The sequence below is a fragment of the Ptychodera flava genome, chromosome 6 (assembly GCF_041260155.1).
Source record: "Ptychodera flava strain L36383 chromosome 6, AS_Pfla_20210202, whole genome shotgun sequence".
Taxonomy (NCBI): Eukaryota; Metazoa; Hemichordata; class Enteropneusta; family Ptychoderidae; genus Ptychodera; species Ptychodera flava.
In genome coordinates, this window is record NC_091933.1 from 30,344,527 (window position 1) to 30,362,007 (window position 17,481).

At 40.6% G+C, this 17,481-nt stretch overlaps 1 protein-coding gene across 4 annotated transcripts in view; it reads right to left on the reverse strand.

Moving 5' to 3' along the window:
* Window positions 1-17,481, reverse strand: part of LOC139135450 (tyrosine-protein kinase abl-1-like) — a 160,265-nt gene that overhangs the window by 41,857 nt on the left and 100,927 nt on the right. For all 4 annotated transcript variants that reach the window (XM_070702835.1, XM_070702834.1, XM_070702837.1 and 1 more), the window contains exon 4: window positions 14,769-14,871. In XM_070702835.1, coding sequence (XP_070558936.1) covers window positions 14,769-14,871 — 103 coding nt within the window. The remainder of the gene's footprint in view (window positions 1-14,768; window positions 14,872-17,481) is intronic.

Here is a 17,481-nt window from a genome sequence, read left to right on the forward strand (position 1 = left end):
CGAATACCGAATGGAACGAAGTCAGAAAGAACTCATCATGTGATTGCTCATAATCCAAGTGAGGCAGATCCAGGCCAGACACTTATCATACGATGTCCAAAGTTAGAAAGCGGAGTACTCTTAGTTCCAGATACTTTCGACCTGGTTTTTGATCTCGAAGTAATGGGAGATGATATAACCGAGTAGTACAAAATGTTGCAAAAAATTTGGTGGAGCGTATGAAACTCACATTTGAGGGTCAGACACTTTCCGATTTGAATAAATATAACCTTATTGAATGTTATCGCGATCTCTTCAAACATAAAAAGGAGAGAACTAACATGACACTGTACGGAATTCAGAACGAAAATCTAAGAAAATTGAGAAGCGGTTCGACCGATGGAGATCAAAACGTCGTGGGCGATAAGTTACTTTTCGACACATATAAAACAAAATATGCTATTCGTCTCACTCACCCCCTAATAACAGGTCATGGAGTTGCATATCCAAAAGCGTTAGGGAGTCATATCGAATGGGAAATTACGTTGGCACCCGCCCCCCAATTACTTATCAGTAATCAGGTTGTTACAACCAATTATAAATTAAAAAACATTCAAATGGAATACGAGACAATTTCTGACCTCGATCTCGCGAGGTCAACTGCTGGTTATTACAACGGTGGAAAAAGTTACCTTTACGAGCATATACATTATTTAGAACAATCCCATTCAAAGAATCGGACACGGTTATCAATGAAAATATAAATGTACCACGACGTAGCATTAGAGGTATCGCTATACTCTTCACTAAAAATCAGAATCAGACAGAACTGAACAGTGAACTTTTCTTTAACCCCTCCATTGAATCTGTGTCTGTATCAATCGAAGGCATTGCAAATAAAGTGTACGCTCAGAAGATGATACCAAGACAATTTTGGCGAGAGGTGCGACGGTATTTTGCTGAAGATAAAGATTGGTGTGAAATTGATATAGATGAGGCCGATTATTTGAAGAATAAATTCTGTCTGTTTATCGATCTGCGTAGTTTTAAAGATATTGAATTTCATGGAAATGGTTTAAAAGTAATGAACACAAAGGACGGAATTCAACTTGAGATCCTGAAGAAAGACACCACAATTAGGTTGGCGATGACGCTCGAGATGACAATATATTTGCCCACATTTATGTTATCAGTGATGCCCTGGTCTCTATTGAAAATAGTAGATTATGTCTTTACAATATTAACCATGACCCGTCGTCCGTCCTATCGGCCATGTTTCTGCCAACCATTCGCCTGTGTCTGGATTGTATAGCTGCACACGTTTGATATCATTGGTGCCATCATAATTTTACTACGCTTTTCACTACGGATTTCTCCAGCCTTTTTCCGTACAAACTGTACAAACTGTGCCGGCTCCGGCTTCTTCCCAGTTTCAAACAGATCTTTATAATCTTCAAAGTTCAAATGTTTTCTAACACAAACATCTTCACCCCTTTATTTTTTTTCGTCTCCGAAGTTGGAGTTCGAAAAGCATACACTTTCGAGCGTATGCCGACAAAATCAAGAATAGGTTCACCATTCAACTCATCTTTAATTTACCTATCACTTTTTTATTAATCTTCGGAAAGTTGGGGGCGGGCCGCTCATCCCACTAGTATCATATATAGACTTCTCGCCATTCTTTTCCACATCTTCTCGGACTATATCATTGAAAGTTACGTCCGGGTCCGGTATCGGTACACTGTAAACAAAACTGTCAGTATCCATGTAGGCTAATCGTATTCCAGGGAACGGGCCCGAAAGTAATTGTAATGCGTCTCATACATAAGCAGCTTAGAAAGTTCCAGTACTGCGGCGCCGATGAAAACTGGTTTTACATATCTATGCTCATCCGTTTTCAGTTCCAGTAGGGCACTGTCGCAGGAATCGCCATCCTCTTCGGAAGTTATGAAAGTTATATGTTTCATCTTTGGATTATACTTCTGAATCTTTTTAGTCCACTATCCGTGCCGTTCCAGTCCGAAACAAATTTAAAGTCTCTGTACTTTCGAACATCTTCTATTGTCTTACCGAACATTGCATTATTCATCAGCTTATAGAAATTCTTTTCAAATCTGTCCTCCCCTTTGTCCTCATTTTAGTGTTAAAGTCAATATATTTCGCGAGACATGGAGCTTCATCGAAAGCAAGCACCCGATAAATCTTTTTCAATCTCATTCCCATCCGAAGATAGAATTCCAGCAACTTGTAGTGTAAGACATAGGACTCTCTATCCATCACACTTGTAATCAGTCGACCGCCCTGCCTCGGAAATTCATAGTGATGCGGTGCTAATGGCAAATCGCTGTGTTCTTCATGTAATTCGGCTGGGTATTCTAAGTCTACTTCTAGAAAACTTGGTGGAAAGGTGGCGCCAGGTCCCCACGCTCCGGCTCCGCCCCCGCTCCCCCCTCGGCGGCCATTCCTCCCACTCTTCCATCGTCATCCAATGAAGTCCGCCCGTAGGCATTGCCTGACTCATTGCCCAGCCGTAGAGATTGTTTGCATCGAGATATTTTATTTCGGTCACTGGTTTCTCTGGATCGTAATTCGCGCCAGCGTAAGCCGGATGATTTGTCTGTAAATAATGAATATACACTGGCTGATGCCGCCTCGAATTCCCCGTTGTACGAAAGTCATCTGCTCAGCATCTTGAATGAGCCCAAACTTATTACCCGTGTAAAGTAACATAGCATCCCATGTCAAGCCAGGCGCTGACATGTAGTGGGCTGGATCTAACTTATATGCTTCTAAACATGTGTCGCGAAAATTTTCGAATATATTAGCAAGAAGGAGAACATCCGTCTCACAATAGAATTCCATATAATCACGAATCGTCTTACATCCAACTTCGTCCCATACTCTTAATGCATGTTCGTAATCAGACTCTGAAATCCCCTCTTCCGTCAATTCGCTATAAAATTCCCCCCTCTCCGGGAGCTCACCCTCTTCTAATCTGTCAACCGAGTCTAAATATTCGTAGGGGAAGAAACCTTTCGCCCTTTGAATGTCCGGGTACGAAAGTGGGGCCGCCGTCCACCCATCCTCCGGCACAGTTTTGCCAACTTCGCCAATGACCCCATCATCAGCTGAGCACTGTCCATAAACTTTATAGAAAAGAAACGTCTCTTTATCTCCCTCTTCCCTCCGGCAACAACAATTGAGGCGTGAAAAATAAATGTTTTCGAGAGACCCATAATTCCTCCATTGCTCGTCTTAGCTATGATTTTAGGCTCTGGTCCGGAACCCCCATCATCTCCTTCGGTAACGATTTCATGTAATTCTTTCAAAATAAAAGAACCATCGTATCCCTTGAGGTTGTGAAAGTAGATAGGAATGGTTCTCGACGGCCGGCATCCTTCGCAATAGAAGGTCGCCTCCTCCTTCACTACTCGGTATCCTGCCGGCTCTCCACATGCAATACAGACTGGATCACATCCGTCGCGCCGGTAATTAGAAGGATCCCTCATCGGTATTATTTTCCAATAATACGATTTAGAATAATACTCGGCCCGTTCTTTCATATCCTTTAGAAAGTCTGTAACACAGGAGAGACCTGTGAATGTTCTTTACCATAAACAGTGGGTCGGCCCGGGCCTCGTTCCGAAGGAGCCCCCACCCCCGTTCCACCATAACATACGAAAGACAAATTGGAATGTGCCGGCCGGTCCCCTTCTCAATAATTGCCTCAGTATCTGCATAGACGACGTAGGGAGAAGGAACCTTCTTCCGATGTCCTTCAAATTGACACACTTCCTTAGGAAAATCTGGGGGCAGTGTCTGTTCCACAGTATACCTGATGTTTTTCTAATTCTTCTGTTGACTTAAAACCTCTTTTACAAACCATACAAATACACTTCCGTCTGCGCTCATTCTTTCGATTAGTACGAGAATACGAAGGCGATTTTCCGCAGTAATTGGTACGAAGTGAGAACGGCCGCCGTCTTCGCCAACTATCAGTAAGATATTTGCTATTTGATTCCTATCGGCTTCACCTTCGGAATGGGCACTATATAACACAGTTATGTCGGACGGGGAGCGGGATCATTTTCGTAGATCTGAAATACTTGAAGTTTGATGTCTGGATTTTGCTGCTCGAAGCGCCTGAATACAGTCATATCGGCGGGCGTGGGCGTGGGAATACCTTCCCAACAGTAGTCAGCCATAAATGGGGCGTACGTATTCCATTTTCTCCTTACCTGACCACCCCTCTTTTCACGAAACTCGGGGTCGGTCAACTTTAAACTTGCTACGATGGCGTATTGAAAACAATTCTCGCTGCCCGAAGGTAGCACCAGATCGCTAACACAATGCTTATTTTTAACCATCTGGGAAGTTGGACTGCGCCAGCCCCAGCCCGAGTAAAACTTCTACTAGAATTACTTCAAAATTAAGTATCTCCTCGAGAACGAGACCAGAACCCTCAACATTTTCAATTGTATCAAGCATACGATCGTAGCGATCTATTAATTGTTGCCCACATCCGATCCCGATCCTCTTACATCTTTTGTGTATGTATCATTTAATTTAACATACAATGAACGCGATTGTGTATTACCAGTTTTCGGATCCGATAATTTGACTTCCATTTCGGTATAAACAGAGTACATCTTTCGTTCCGTTTCTTTGACCATACCTTCAATATCCACCAGCTCCCCAATATCCTTGACTCGCTTGACTTCAGGAAATTCTTTTCGTAAAACTGCTCCCTTGAATGCTGTATGTAATCGACGGGCCATAATAATCTTTATGATATATACTATCCTAAAAATTTTTAAAATGAAAAAAATAATTATTCTATGATAGGTCATCAAAATCCACTATAATATTTTTGGCAGCATTTATTTGTTTATATATCTCGCCTAATCTTTCTAAGTCGACTAGTTCTTCCACATCTTGAATTTCTGGTTTAATAGGCGCAGCACAAAATATTAATCTCTCAACAGTGAAAGAAAGAGCACGCTTACTTAAGCGCGGTTTAAATGCTAAGAATTCTATCTTACTACCTTTTCGGATATTACGAGGTACAATAGCAGGATTTTCTCGGACTGGCATGGACTCACTGTTTTAAAACCGCAGTCAATTTCTTGAACCATATCAATACATGTAGCGAAATCGTGATTTCTCCCTCTCCCTCTTTTAAACTGAAATTTAAAATACGCCACTGGCTGAGGCCCCTCGCTCCCTCGCTTCTGATACACTTTAGATGGATTGTAAAATCCGCAGGAATTATTCTTGGAGTGAGCGGCCAGGCTTGCAGCATAACTTTTAGCAGTAGATGCATCGAAACTTTCACCTAGGGTACGGAATATTATTAAATCAGTAAACTTTTGAAGACTCGGTTGCCAACGGACACACACCCCATCACATGTAGCTGGATCTTTAGAACCATATTTAGGTCCGATGTTGAAAACTACTTCTAGCTCACTGTCTACGTATATGAAAGGATCTACATATTCACCAAATACTAATTTGCCTCCATCATCAATTTTGATGTTTTTCTCCGGTTTCAAGTATTTTTATTGCATCTGAAATAGAAAGGATTGTCATTGTCTTATCGTATATATCTTAATAAAAAAAAAATTTAAAAAAAAATTTCTATGATATAGTATCCTAAAATGTCATACATATTCATAAATGGACCAACTGGAAGTGGTAAGAGTTACGATGCAATAAATTTGGATCCGTATCACGTACCAGAATTTGACACTAGTTTTTCCAGCAACATTGCCGACTTTTATAATGGGCGCCACGTTTCGATTGCCGATTTTCAGAACCAGTTTATAGAACATACGCTTAGTTTACAATGTCAGGCTGGGAGGAGGAGGGAGGGGGAGGGCCTCCCTTCAGAACAATACATTATTTGTGACTCTTCCATAATTCAACATCTGACTTTTTCTCGAATCCGGGGCGTGGCAACGGAAGAAAAAAAGATTGTTTCTAGAGCATTTGACCATTTACCCAGTTTCATTATCATATTCAAAGATATGCCTTGGGATTATTGCAGGCGGAATGTGTTGACTCGAGCCAGGTCGTACGAAATAGCCGCCTTAGAAGAACTAGAAGAGATTCACAACAAGTTCAAACAGACTTTCTTAGAAATTTGTAATGACTACAGACTTCCATGTTTGGTAATTCATCAATCTCTTACCCCCCTCGTTCTCAAGAATATACTTAATCCAACAATTGATACCGAGACAGTCGGACCAGTAGAATATCCACGAGCTTTTGACTTTGGAATTGCATGGAGCGGCGGCAGCCAGGGATTTTTAATAGACGGTTTCAAGGAGGAGGAACTTGAAAAAGCGTACTTCCCACCTGGTCAAGAACAACTAGAACAACCTCGAGTCTCACTAAAGAACCTACACAAACTTCTTAACGCTTGTGAATCTGTGTGTGCTTATAATGCTTCGTTTGACCTACGAGCACTTGACATTATGAAAAGTGGGGACTTTGAAGTTACTTGTCTATGGCTTATGTCAGTTGTGTACATTATACTTCAACCAGAACTTATCGATAAAGCTGAACAAGGGGGACTCGAAAGAACGGACTGTGGTAACATGAGAAGTCGTTTTGAAGATCTTGCAAACTTAATATGTTCAGGAACTGACGGGGTACCAACCTCATCCACATACGGCCGAAAAAGATGCAGTAAGTGAACATTACTTACGACAGTACATGATAAATACTGGCCAGGTGGGGGGTGGAAGTGGGGTGGTAAACTGACACTTTCGGCTTTCAAGAAATTAAGACTTTTTCCATGGTACTTATTGAATAACTTTCGTAAATACTTACGTTAGTACTTACGTAGTACTTGACAAGTACCATGGACAGGAACTTACGTAGTACTTGACAAGTACCATGGACAGGAACTTACGAAGTTCTAATAACATTTCCTCCGGCTCCCAACTATTGAAACTTTCTGGATAACCTTTCCATTTTATCAGATAATATTTCTTTCCTCTAATTTTTTCGTCTTCAAAATTCGTTCTACTCTGTACAGCTCGTCGCGTTCTGAAGGTGCGCTCTGAAGTTCATCGGAGTAGAAAGTGCCAAGTATTTCCTCTCCATTCAGATCTTTTATTTTGTAAACTGGTGGAGTTCCCAAGCCAGCTGCGTACACAACTTTTGAAACTACGAAAATCTCCTCTGTCCAATTTGGCAAATATCCTTTCTTAAAAGTGGTCTTGTATTTTGTAATTCGGACACGTTCTCCCGGCTTGAATTCAGGGTTGGCTCCCCCGGCTGCCAACTCAGGACCGAATAGTGTATAAAATGCCTGCCAATCGTTCTCCTCTGTTACTCCCTGGGTTTCATTTTGATACTTCCGTGAACGGTGTTATTGTAATTCTCGAGAAGGTGGGGTAGAATAGAAAGCCATTCACGTGTCTGTCTGTATGTAAAGTATTTCCACATCATCGTCTTGAGGGTCCGATTAAAACGTTCAACGACGCTAGCTTTTTTGTCACTGTAGGTGTGAAACCAATGAATGCCTGACTCCTGGAGCCACCCCTGCATTTTCTGATTAGTAAATTCCCGCCCCTCATCTGTCTGAAGTTTGTCGGGTCTTCTCCCAGATTTCTTAATCACATCTTGTAGTGCCTTCAGAGTGTCATCGGCCGTTTTGACTGTATTGGCCTAGCCCAGGCATATTTACTGAGTACATCGATTACTGTTAGCATGTATCGAATGTTATGATTCTCTTTTGCGAATGGGGGAGGGAATTCCACAAGGTCTGCTTGCCACTGTGAGTCTATCGATGTTACAAAAACGCGTCGGCCGCCCGTAGCATGAGAACGAGGTACCGGTTTATGTAGATTATAAGTTAGCTGAGTTTTTAACCAGTCCTTCACCTCTTTCTTAGTGACGTGGAGTCCGCTGGCCCGTGCTGCGTCATACAATTTTTGCACACCTCCAAAACCAGTTTTCGGGTTGTAATATAATTCTCTAAGAGTACCTTCGGCTTCAGCTTCCATAATTGTTATATTATACGAATAATTTTATGTCGTACGGATTCCGTAAACGAAATACTAGTTTACTGAATGGCCTACTTTTCAATTGCTTGATTAGGCCCACGGCTTCCCGTTCTGACACCTCCATTCCATATTCTTTTATAATAGTTTGTTGTCTATCTTGTTCGGTGTGTAAAATAGTACTAACATCTGTATGTTTTCCTGAATGGTTTACTAATACTAGTATATTGTTGAGTCAGAACCCAGACAGATAATCCGTCGTGCCTTGCGCTGAAACCAAGTTGGACTAAAACGTTACTGCGCTTCTTCATATCTTTGGACGAGGCGCAGTCGTCGAGGATTATTAAAGTGTTCGTGCCGGCCCATTCTTTATGCACGTAGGTTAATGTATCATCCACTGCATCGAGTCCGACTGGAAATATAAACACATTATCATCGGTGAAAATGAATCTTCTATTATACGCTTTATTATTCATGAATGTTGGGCAAATGAATATCACATATTCGAATTTCCTTAAGTACGGACCGGTGAGGAGGTCCAACATAAATTCTGTTTTGCCAGAATATGTCGGTCCAGTTATAATCATGTTGAATGGTGGGGTTACGTATATTGACATTTCCTCTGGATCTATATACTGTAAATTAATGAATCTCTTCTAGTTCTTTTAAGTTACTGGTTCGAGTTAGATGAAACCCAGTCACATCGACAGCATCTGAATGAACTATATAGTTAGTGACTTTATTCCAGTACCTACAATAGTAATGAATATTGCTAAAGATAACAAACCAATTTTACCATATTCGTGAATAGGGTCTGCGCCGAGTGTTGCAGATGCTGCCCGTTCTGGGGAGGGAGGGGAGGCCCCCGAGTCGTGTCATTGTGAGGTGACTCTCGGGCTCGTCCTGCCACTTCACAGGATCCCTCCCCTCCTCCCTCCTTCCATCTCGTGTACAGCACTTTCTCGAACTTCCGTGTTTATATCACCGTTCACCCGAAGGACATAGATTCTGTAGCGTATTGCAATTCATTATTATAACCCGAGATTGCGGGCCCGAAAGAATGACCATCTCAGACGGTAAGAGAAGTAAATTGGGCGAAACTGCCATATCAAGTTTTACACCAGTATTCATTATTGTGTCTTGATATCGCCTATAACTAATTACTTTGTCGGTATTACGAATTTCATCTTCGAGGAGAACACCGAATTCTTTTCGGACTTGCTCTGCACTGCCAGTATCGCCCACTATGGTACTACGAATATTTGCTTGTGCGCCAAGTATGCAATATACGTAGGCTTCAAGGCTTTCATTGAGGCGGGCGAGACCGGCCTTTGTTAGTCCCGAGTCTCCCTTCAGAGGAATGAAACTATTGTATTGTCCCTCCGATCCATCATTTCGGAAGAAATAATAGTGTGGTCTGTCTTTGTCGGGCAGTACATGTTTTTCTTTCCAAAAATGGTATGTGTATAGAAAACGCCTCCGTCGGCGGAGAGGAAAAAGTCATGACCGTTGTATATCGCTTTTGGCTGTCGAACGGGACCACGATTAGTGTAATATTCATAACCATAACCAAGACCTTTATTTTGACCTTTTCGATAACGAAAGTCGGACTTCGTTGGACTTATATTTCCAAATTCTGTACATAGAAGTTCATATTGGACGAGATTGTATGGATTGTCGCCCGCTTTGAAGGTGGGGGTATCGTCTGGAAGTGCAACGCCCATTTCATGAAGAATACGACGTATTGTAAAATATACATGGAAACGGCAGAATGATCGTATTTGGGGCGGAAATTTCTTATCAAAGAGATGGGTGAATGATATACCGCAACCAGTAGTGCTGCACCATACGGCGAAATTTAATTGCTGGTCCCAGTATTTCATCTTTGGGCTGCCCAGCCAGACATTACTTTCTTTCGCTGATCGATGAGTGATTACGTTATCTTTGAACACATCCCGTGGATGAAAAGTAAATTTATCTGTCGGCGTTACATATATTTCTAAGTCCATGAGAATAGGTTTTTTTCCCCCGTCCGGTTTGGAAGGGGGGGTATCAGCATGCTGTACTGTCGGTACGCTCGTCTTATTCAATTGAAAAGCAACTGGGAATAGGTCTGTACTCATTATTCGTGTTTCTATATACAGATAGATTTAAATGGAGGAGAATTTTCTCGGAATCCCTGTCGGAACGTTAGGGGTACTAACATTCCAGACTATGTTAATACTTTATTTCGGATTCAGGTTTAAACGAATTTTTTATTTTTTACTAAGAATAGATAACATACTGCAAACAATGGAGAATTTAATAAAGTCATCGGCAGCGGCAAATATGGCAGCGCCCTACCGGAACGGTTCCGAAGGGGCTTCGGCACCTTCGGACAATAATCAATCCATAATAGAGACAAAACGTGAAAAAATACTCTGTGTCATCGCAAGTGGTCAAAGTAAGTTATTTTTTGGTAAGGAGATTTCAGTTGCTGACGTAGAAAAATGGAAAGATGAAACGGTGGTTAAAGCCTTCAAAATGTACGAAGCGAAATACAGTTCTCTTATAAGTGATACCATCACTCAAAGTTTCATAGATCTAGGAGCCCGTGCAATCAGTCAGGTAGTTCCAATCGATGATCGAGATAACTATGCCACTGATCTTAAAAAGGATTTTATTCTAAACAGTGAAATAAAACGATTATCAGGGCGGATAGCGTACACGTGGGGGCCCTGATTGCTCTAATTTCCACCGGTTAATTACGGGTAAACATTTAAATTTTAAAAAAATCGGGTTTAATATAGTACCTGAAATAAATGGATTCAACTTCGCCGACTCAGCAAACGACTCCGTCAGAAGCCCCGCCGACGGAGCCCACACCGCAAACGACTCCGTCAGGGACGATCTTCCCTACGCCACAGCGCAACATAGAGAAAGTGACGTTACCGACGAAGCATCCAGGGAGAGTTGCTGCGGGCAAGAAATTAGCGGAATGGAACAGGAAAAACAAGGAGAAGAAACTAAAAGCAATGGAGGGGGAGGGAGGGGAGGGGAGTGATGCGGTAGCGACAAACTGTATAAGCCTACCGCCTACAATGAAAGAACAGTGTGATAATAATTCACGCTGGTATAATAAATGTTATCTTGTTTTAGGAATTGTGGGAGTTTCATTGACTGCATTAGGGCTATATTGGGGGCGTGCTCGACATACCCCCTGTCCCGTTCGGCCTCCCCAGAAAGCGAAAAAAACAGAGCACGTAGCAGCTCCCTCCGGAACAGTTCCAACAGGGGTTCCGAGGGGAGGGGAGGGGGAGGGGGAGGGGGAGGGAGGACCCAGCTCCTCTACATTGTATGAGATGGATTAACTCCCCATATTTTTTATTTTTTATTTTTTATTTTATATACTAGTCAGCAATCATGGATATTAAAACAGTTGTAAACACAATGTACGATGGTATTGTAATCGCAGGACTTGCGATGGGATATCTTATGATCTCCAGCAAATTTCTGAAAATAGAGGTTGGCGATCCAAGTCGACCAAATTTGACTCGATTGGCAAAATTAGGCGGTGCGACTGCTGCTGCGGTTGCGACCAAAGATCTCCTTGAACAGAAAAATATTATTCCTGCAGAACCTTATACTTCGTAATGGGCACCTTCGGAATAATATTCATCGAACATTTATACTTAGTAATATATACATACAACGTACAACAATGATCATTTGGATTGAAAGCAAACAGGTGAACCTGTTACTGTTAATTTTTACCCTTGCATTGACACGACACAGTTTACGAAGATAAAGACTGCTAGAGTGCGGACTATATAATTCATGGCATAACATAACATCGACGAATAATGTAATAAAATATCAAGAAGGTGACCAACCGAAGAAGACTAAATCAATACGTCCAGGTAACTACAATATCGATACGTTAAACAAAGCAATCGGGTTGAAGCAAAAAATTAATTTTGAAAAACATCTGCCGACAAACCATGTTTATCTAACTTTGGCTAAAGATATTAAAGTCTATTTCAATGCCACAGGTAGCTTCGCCAACGTCGTCGGCTTTTCAGATAAACCTGAGAACAACCCAGTTATAAAAAGTACTATGAGTCCGAAGAAAGTGGATTTCTTAACAGTCACTAAATATATAGTTCATTCAGATGTAGTCGATGTTACTGGAAATTATGTTTCATTTGGTTCGGGTGCCTCCGGAGGATACATACAGGGGAAAGTATCGAACTGTTTACAAATACTTCCCATCCGGGATACGAGAGAAATAAGTGAAAAGGTTACTTACGATTTTAAAACGGAGCAATTTCTGGGCCATTGCGAAAAGGGGGAGATTACATGAATTCAATGCGTATCTGGAAACAGATGTGGAGTGGGATGGGGCTGATGGATTGTACATTTTGAATTTTTTTTTTTTGATTTTAACAGATCAGGATGGGAACATGATCGATTTCAATAACTGCCAATTAGCTTTGTATTGAATTATTGTAGTCCCGAAGCGGGCCCCTACCGGTGTAACCCTATCGGAAGATAAACCATCCCACGACCAATCCTCCAGCAATATAGATCATCTCATATTTCTTTTGCTCAGGACTGGGCTGATAATAATCTGAGAATTGAACTGCCCCTTCGGAACGGCCTGACGTAGAGTTGCTTTGCACCGCTTCTGCTTCTTCCAGGATTTCTGCATCTGTATCTCTTAATTCTGCCGCAGCATGCGCATCCTTTGCTTGATTTTCTCTTTCCCAGTCAGCCTGTAGTAATCTTTTTTCTGACCAGACGTTGCGATCATGTTCAAATTTTTCTAATGCTTTATCATGTCGAACTTTCTCTTCAATAAGAGCCTCACCATTCCCAGAAAGCTTTTGTCCGATAATATTTCCTCCTGTGAATGCCGTTGCATTTAATACAGCACCGAGAACTGTCATTCCTATAGCTGAAGCCATGACTGTGTATTGTATATTACAAGGTATTATTTTAATTTTCACTGTATATAGGTCCCTACGGAGTATGTCTGATCCAAGTGGCTTCGGTCTAGGTACAATTCGTATGCAAAATCTTGAGCTTGAAGATCTGAGTGATGTTAAAGTTAACAATAATACTAAGATGGCTGCTAATCATAATAAGGATTACGTCCTTCGTTATAAAGACCGCGAAAAATATTTCGTTTAGCCAATGCCGCGGCGCCACCCCACGAGCATGCTGTAGAATTTTCCGAACTTAAAGACATTGATGAAACTGTAATTGACGCCACAAAGGCTTCGAATGATTCTACTCCTTTTGCTCTGACATGGGATTCGGCTAGTCAGAAATTCATGCCTTATAATGTGCCGCGTAACATCTTAGATATATTGGATAGTGAAATTGCAGGAGGTGTTGCTGAACCACCAGGAACTCCGAATGTGATTTATTTTGATAGCAATGTTAACAAGTACAAGTTGTTAGATTTTCGTAGTTGGCTTACTCCTACGAATCCATACATTGCACTTCTTGGTATACCGATTCACCTTAAAATTAGTCCTCTTAATACAATAATGAAGGCAGATAATACACTAAGAAGGTGGATAAATGAGGGGGAGAATTATTGCTCGTATACAGCTAGCGGAGTTCCAGTTAGATTATTTTGGGACACAACTTTAAAGAAACTGGGTCTTAAAAGTGTCGGTGATGAGGCAGCTGTTCTCACTTTACAGACTGTAAATCAACAGATGACTGATAATATGAAAATACTTCAACATGGTACAGTTCTCATTAGATGTGTAAAGTTAGCTACTGGAGATGATTTGACGATTTGGTTGGATATTATGCTATGAAAACAGATAACAGAACAACTTGTGATATTATTATAAGTATCGATAAAGATCGGGGAGGGGAAATGAGTATTGAATGTTTTGTTGGTGGGAATAGAATAGAGAACGACTTAGGAACTACATTTGTACGTAGAGATAAAAGAGTGAACACTTTAGATATCAGTACCATTCATCTGAAACGTCTCATATTATTTGAAGTAATGGTCTTCCGTCATATTTTAAGTTCAGAGGAAATTACTAAATTTTTATCTATCGGGTGAACAAGTTCGCACCTATAGGAACTCCGAGTTCAACATCACTAGACTCCGCGACCGGCCGGCCGGACTGACAACGGGGCTCCTTTATATAGGCTAGTTTGATGGTGATGACTCACACGGAATTTCCCGTACATGTTTATACATGTTGTGTATTTAGGTCAGACAGAACAAGTTTCTACATGTCCCAGCTACTGTATTGCGCAAGTCCAGGACCTGACTCAGAAGGGAATTTCCCCGCTTAGTTCAGGACAATGCACTGCTGCGCGTGAGTTCATATATAGGTCAGGGTCATACTTTAGTTACATGGATGGTTAATTTTTCCTTCGCTTCATGTAGATAAATGAATAAAATGGGTGTAAAAATTCTTATTAATCACAGTTGCCCACCTTTACTTTACTACTTACGAGATATCACTTAAATTGTTTGACATGTTAAAAGATACTGAATGAAAGGGTGACCATGACCATTAATTCATTTTCGCCATGGTTTCATGTATCGTATTTAACCGGGGTCGAATATATGCATGGACACCGTCCCATTCATTCACTATCTGTCAACATGTCAAACAATATAAGTAGTATCTCGTATCAAACAAAATTCATGAAAAATGGCCGACTTTGTCCCTTTTACCGTTACGCAAGTGTTTTTTTTTTAATTTTCACTATACTCAGGAAAAATTGTCCCCCCCCCCCATTTCAACACGACGTTACCTTTTCTTATTGCTGTCAACCATTCTTGTCTGTCGACCATTTGATTTTTCCTCGACGAGAAATACAGAATCTTCAATGTCCCGACATCGCTGCAATACGTGACCTTTAAGGGGGAAAATAGTAGTAAGATAGTGAAATTGTTAACTGGAATGATCACTGAAGGTTGGTTACAGGGTCAAGGCGGTGCTGATAAACTGTGACAGGAAAGTCAGTGCAATCACACCGTTTCTATTTCATGGAGAAACTGACTCTGACATGACGATCGCGAATTTCACTGAAGTGGGGGGGGGGGGCAGAAGACAAAGGAATAACGAGGAATAACGGAAATTGTGAGTGAGCTGGTCCTGCATGATTGTAAGACACACGGCCAAGCACAGATACACTCAGCGATAAATTATAGAAGGGATATACACGGAAAGATCCCGTATTTTATTCAAACACACGGTTCAATTTTAAATGGCCTCGTTGATCCTTTCAAAGACTCCACCTTATCGCTTGATTTTTCTGCTGCTTTATGCCCAGGTGATGACTGTTCCCTGACATCGCCATGACGATGTGTAAAATTAGCTCCCGCTTCTATCATCATGATTTCTGAACGAGTTATTGCAGTTCATGGGTTTTAATTGGATGGCTTCAAATTGTACTACGTATACATTTGCATGTCTACTCTCTCGGAAAGATCACATCAAATGGTCAACTTATCCTAAGAATTAAATCCATCCATCCAGTATTTGAGTCTAACATAAATTGGCAAATTTAAAGGCACCATCTGTGGACGCTCCTTGTACGAATCATTGCAAAAATTATTTTTTATATTAACTGGGTTGGCGAAACATGGCCACGTCTCAAAGCGTCTGCAAGCACCGCACACTCACTCGATCCGCAGGTGTGACGTCACCGCGATGTATGGACCAAGCCATGCAGCTATTTCCAGTATATATATATATATATATATATATATATATATATATATATATATATATATATATATATATATATATATATATATATATATATATATATATATATATGGGGAACGGTGTCAACAAACATTCCCATGTAACAAATGCCAGTCTCATCATACTCAAGTAAACACTGTACGACACACCATTTTCTGTATTTCAGTAAGCAAAAGTAAGTAACCTACGATTTCAAATTTAAGCTAGAAAAAGAAACGGAACGTGATTTTGTCGTCTGAATACTAATGGCCATCCTCTTGATAATATCCACTCGAATATACCTTCGCAACGTTTTGCTCTCTTGTTTGTTAATAATAATTTCTATCAAACACCTGTCTTACTTGACCCAATACACCACATATGATTTTGGCGTATTGATTTACCCGTTGATTTAAGTCTGGTAATACTTCTGATCCCTGTTAACCCACATCTGTATTACCTCTTGTTTTAAAGATTTTTGAAAGAGCCGTTCATAACCATTATGTGACTGCTTACAACATCACAACATTCTACAGTGTGAACCAAATCTGTCTTTCGTCCAAAACGTAGTACATCAACTTAATTATATTCATGATAATATTTTTGCAATCAGAAGCTTACGGGTATTGTTTTCCTCGATTTAAAAAAAGCATTCGACACTATTGAATCATCGACTACTGCTCAAGAAGTTATAACACCTTGATGTAACTGGCCAAGGCTTTCAGTCGGTTTCATCATTATTTCTCTGTCCCTCTCAGCATGTTTCAGTGAATAGTTCTCTTCCTGGAAAGGAGATGATGTCTTAAGGCGTGCTACAAGGTTCGATTTCGGAACCCTTGTTATTCATAATTTTCATTGACGATCTTCCGTCCATGATGAAAAATAATTGTAAATTTGCCCTTAACGCAAACGACAGTGCTCACATTGTTTTCAGGGAAATTTGTGAGTGAGATTATTCATATCCTTTCCTACGAACTTGGCGAAGTACGAAAGTGGTTACATGTCAACAAATTAACACCAAATTTACAGAAATACCAAGTGATGGACGCCCTTGAGGATTTCTTCAAAAAGTCAAACAAGCTGGCCCACCTAATGTCAAAAATTATGATAAGTTTATTGAAAGGTAACTTCCTTCAAATATGTAGGAGTGTATTTAGATGACTTTTTAAGTTTCTTCATGCCTGTTAATCTCATCTTACGTCGTATCAGATCCAAGATTAACACAAAAATAAGTATTTTGGATGTAATGTCATATTATTTGGGATTGGGTCGATAAAATATATAAGGATACAGTTTATTCGCTTCATTATAGGGCTGTTCGCATTATATATGCGTGTCACATCTTGGCCGCAATTGTTGTCTTCCCTCAATAGGAACACTATAGATTCAAGGAGTCGATCCATGTCCGTAACGTTGTATGATGATATTCAAGAATTTGAAATCACACCAAGAAAATGTCCTTGAAGCTTATAAACCAACCCTTCAGTATTCAACAAGAAATGCTCATAATATTACTCTGCCGCCATAAAAATCATCTAAAGCCCGGAACTCTTTCTTTTTATATCGTGTAATCTGCAATTTAAACAGTCTAATGAAATTTGCAAGAGGCCAGTAGTTTATCCCCTTTAAATCTTTACTCAGGAATCATTTTGTCCGATTTCTGTACTCCATTCTCTGTTGGTTTTTTTCTATTTATATATTCCCTGCCAGAAACTTTAGTTGCATTTCCATTATTTTTTCTGTTGCTTTTTGTTGTATCGGATTCACATGTTCGC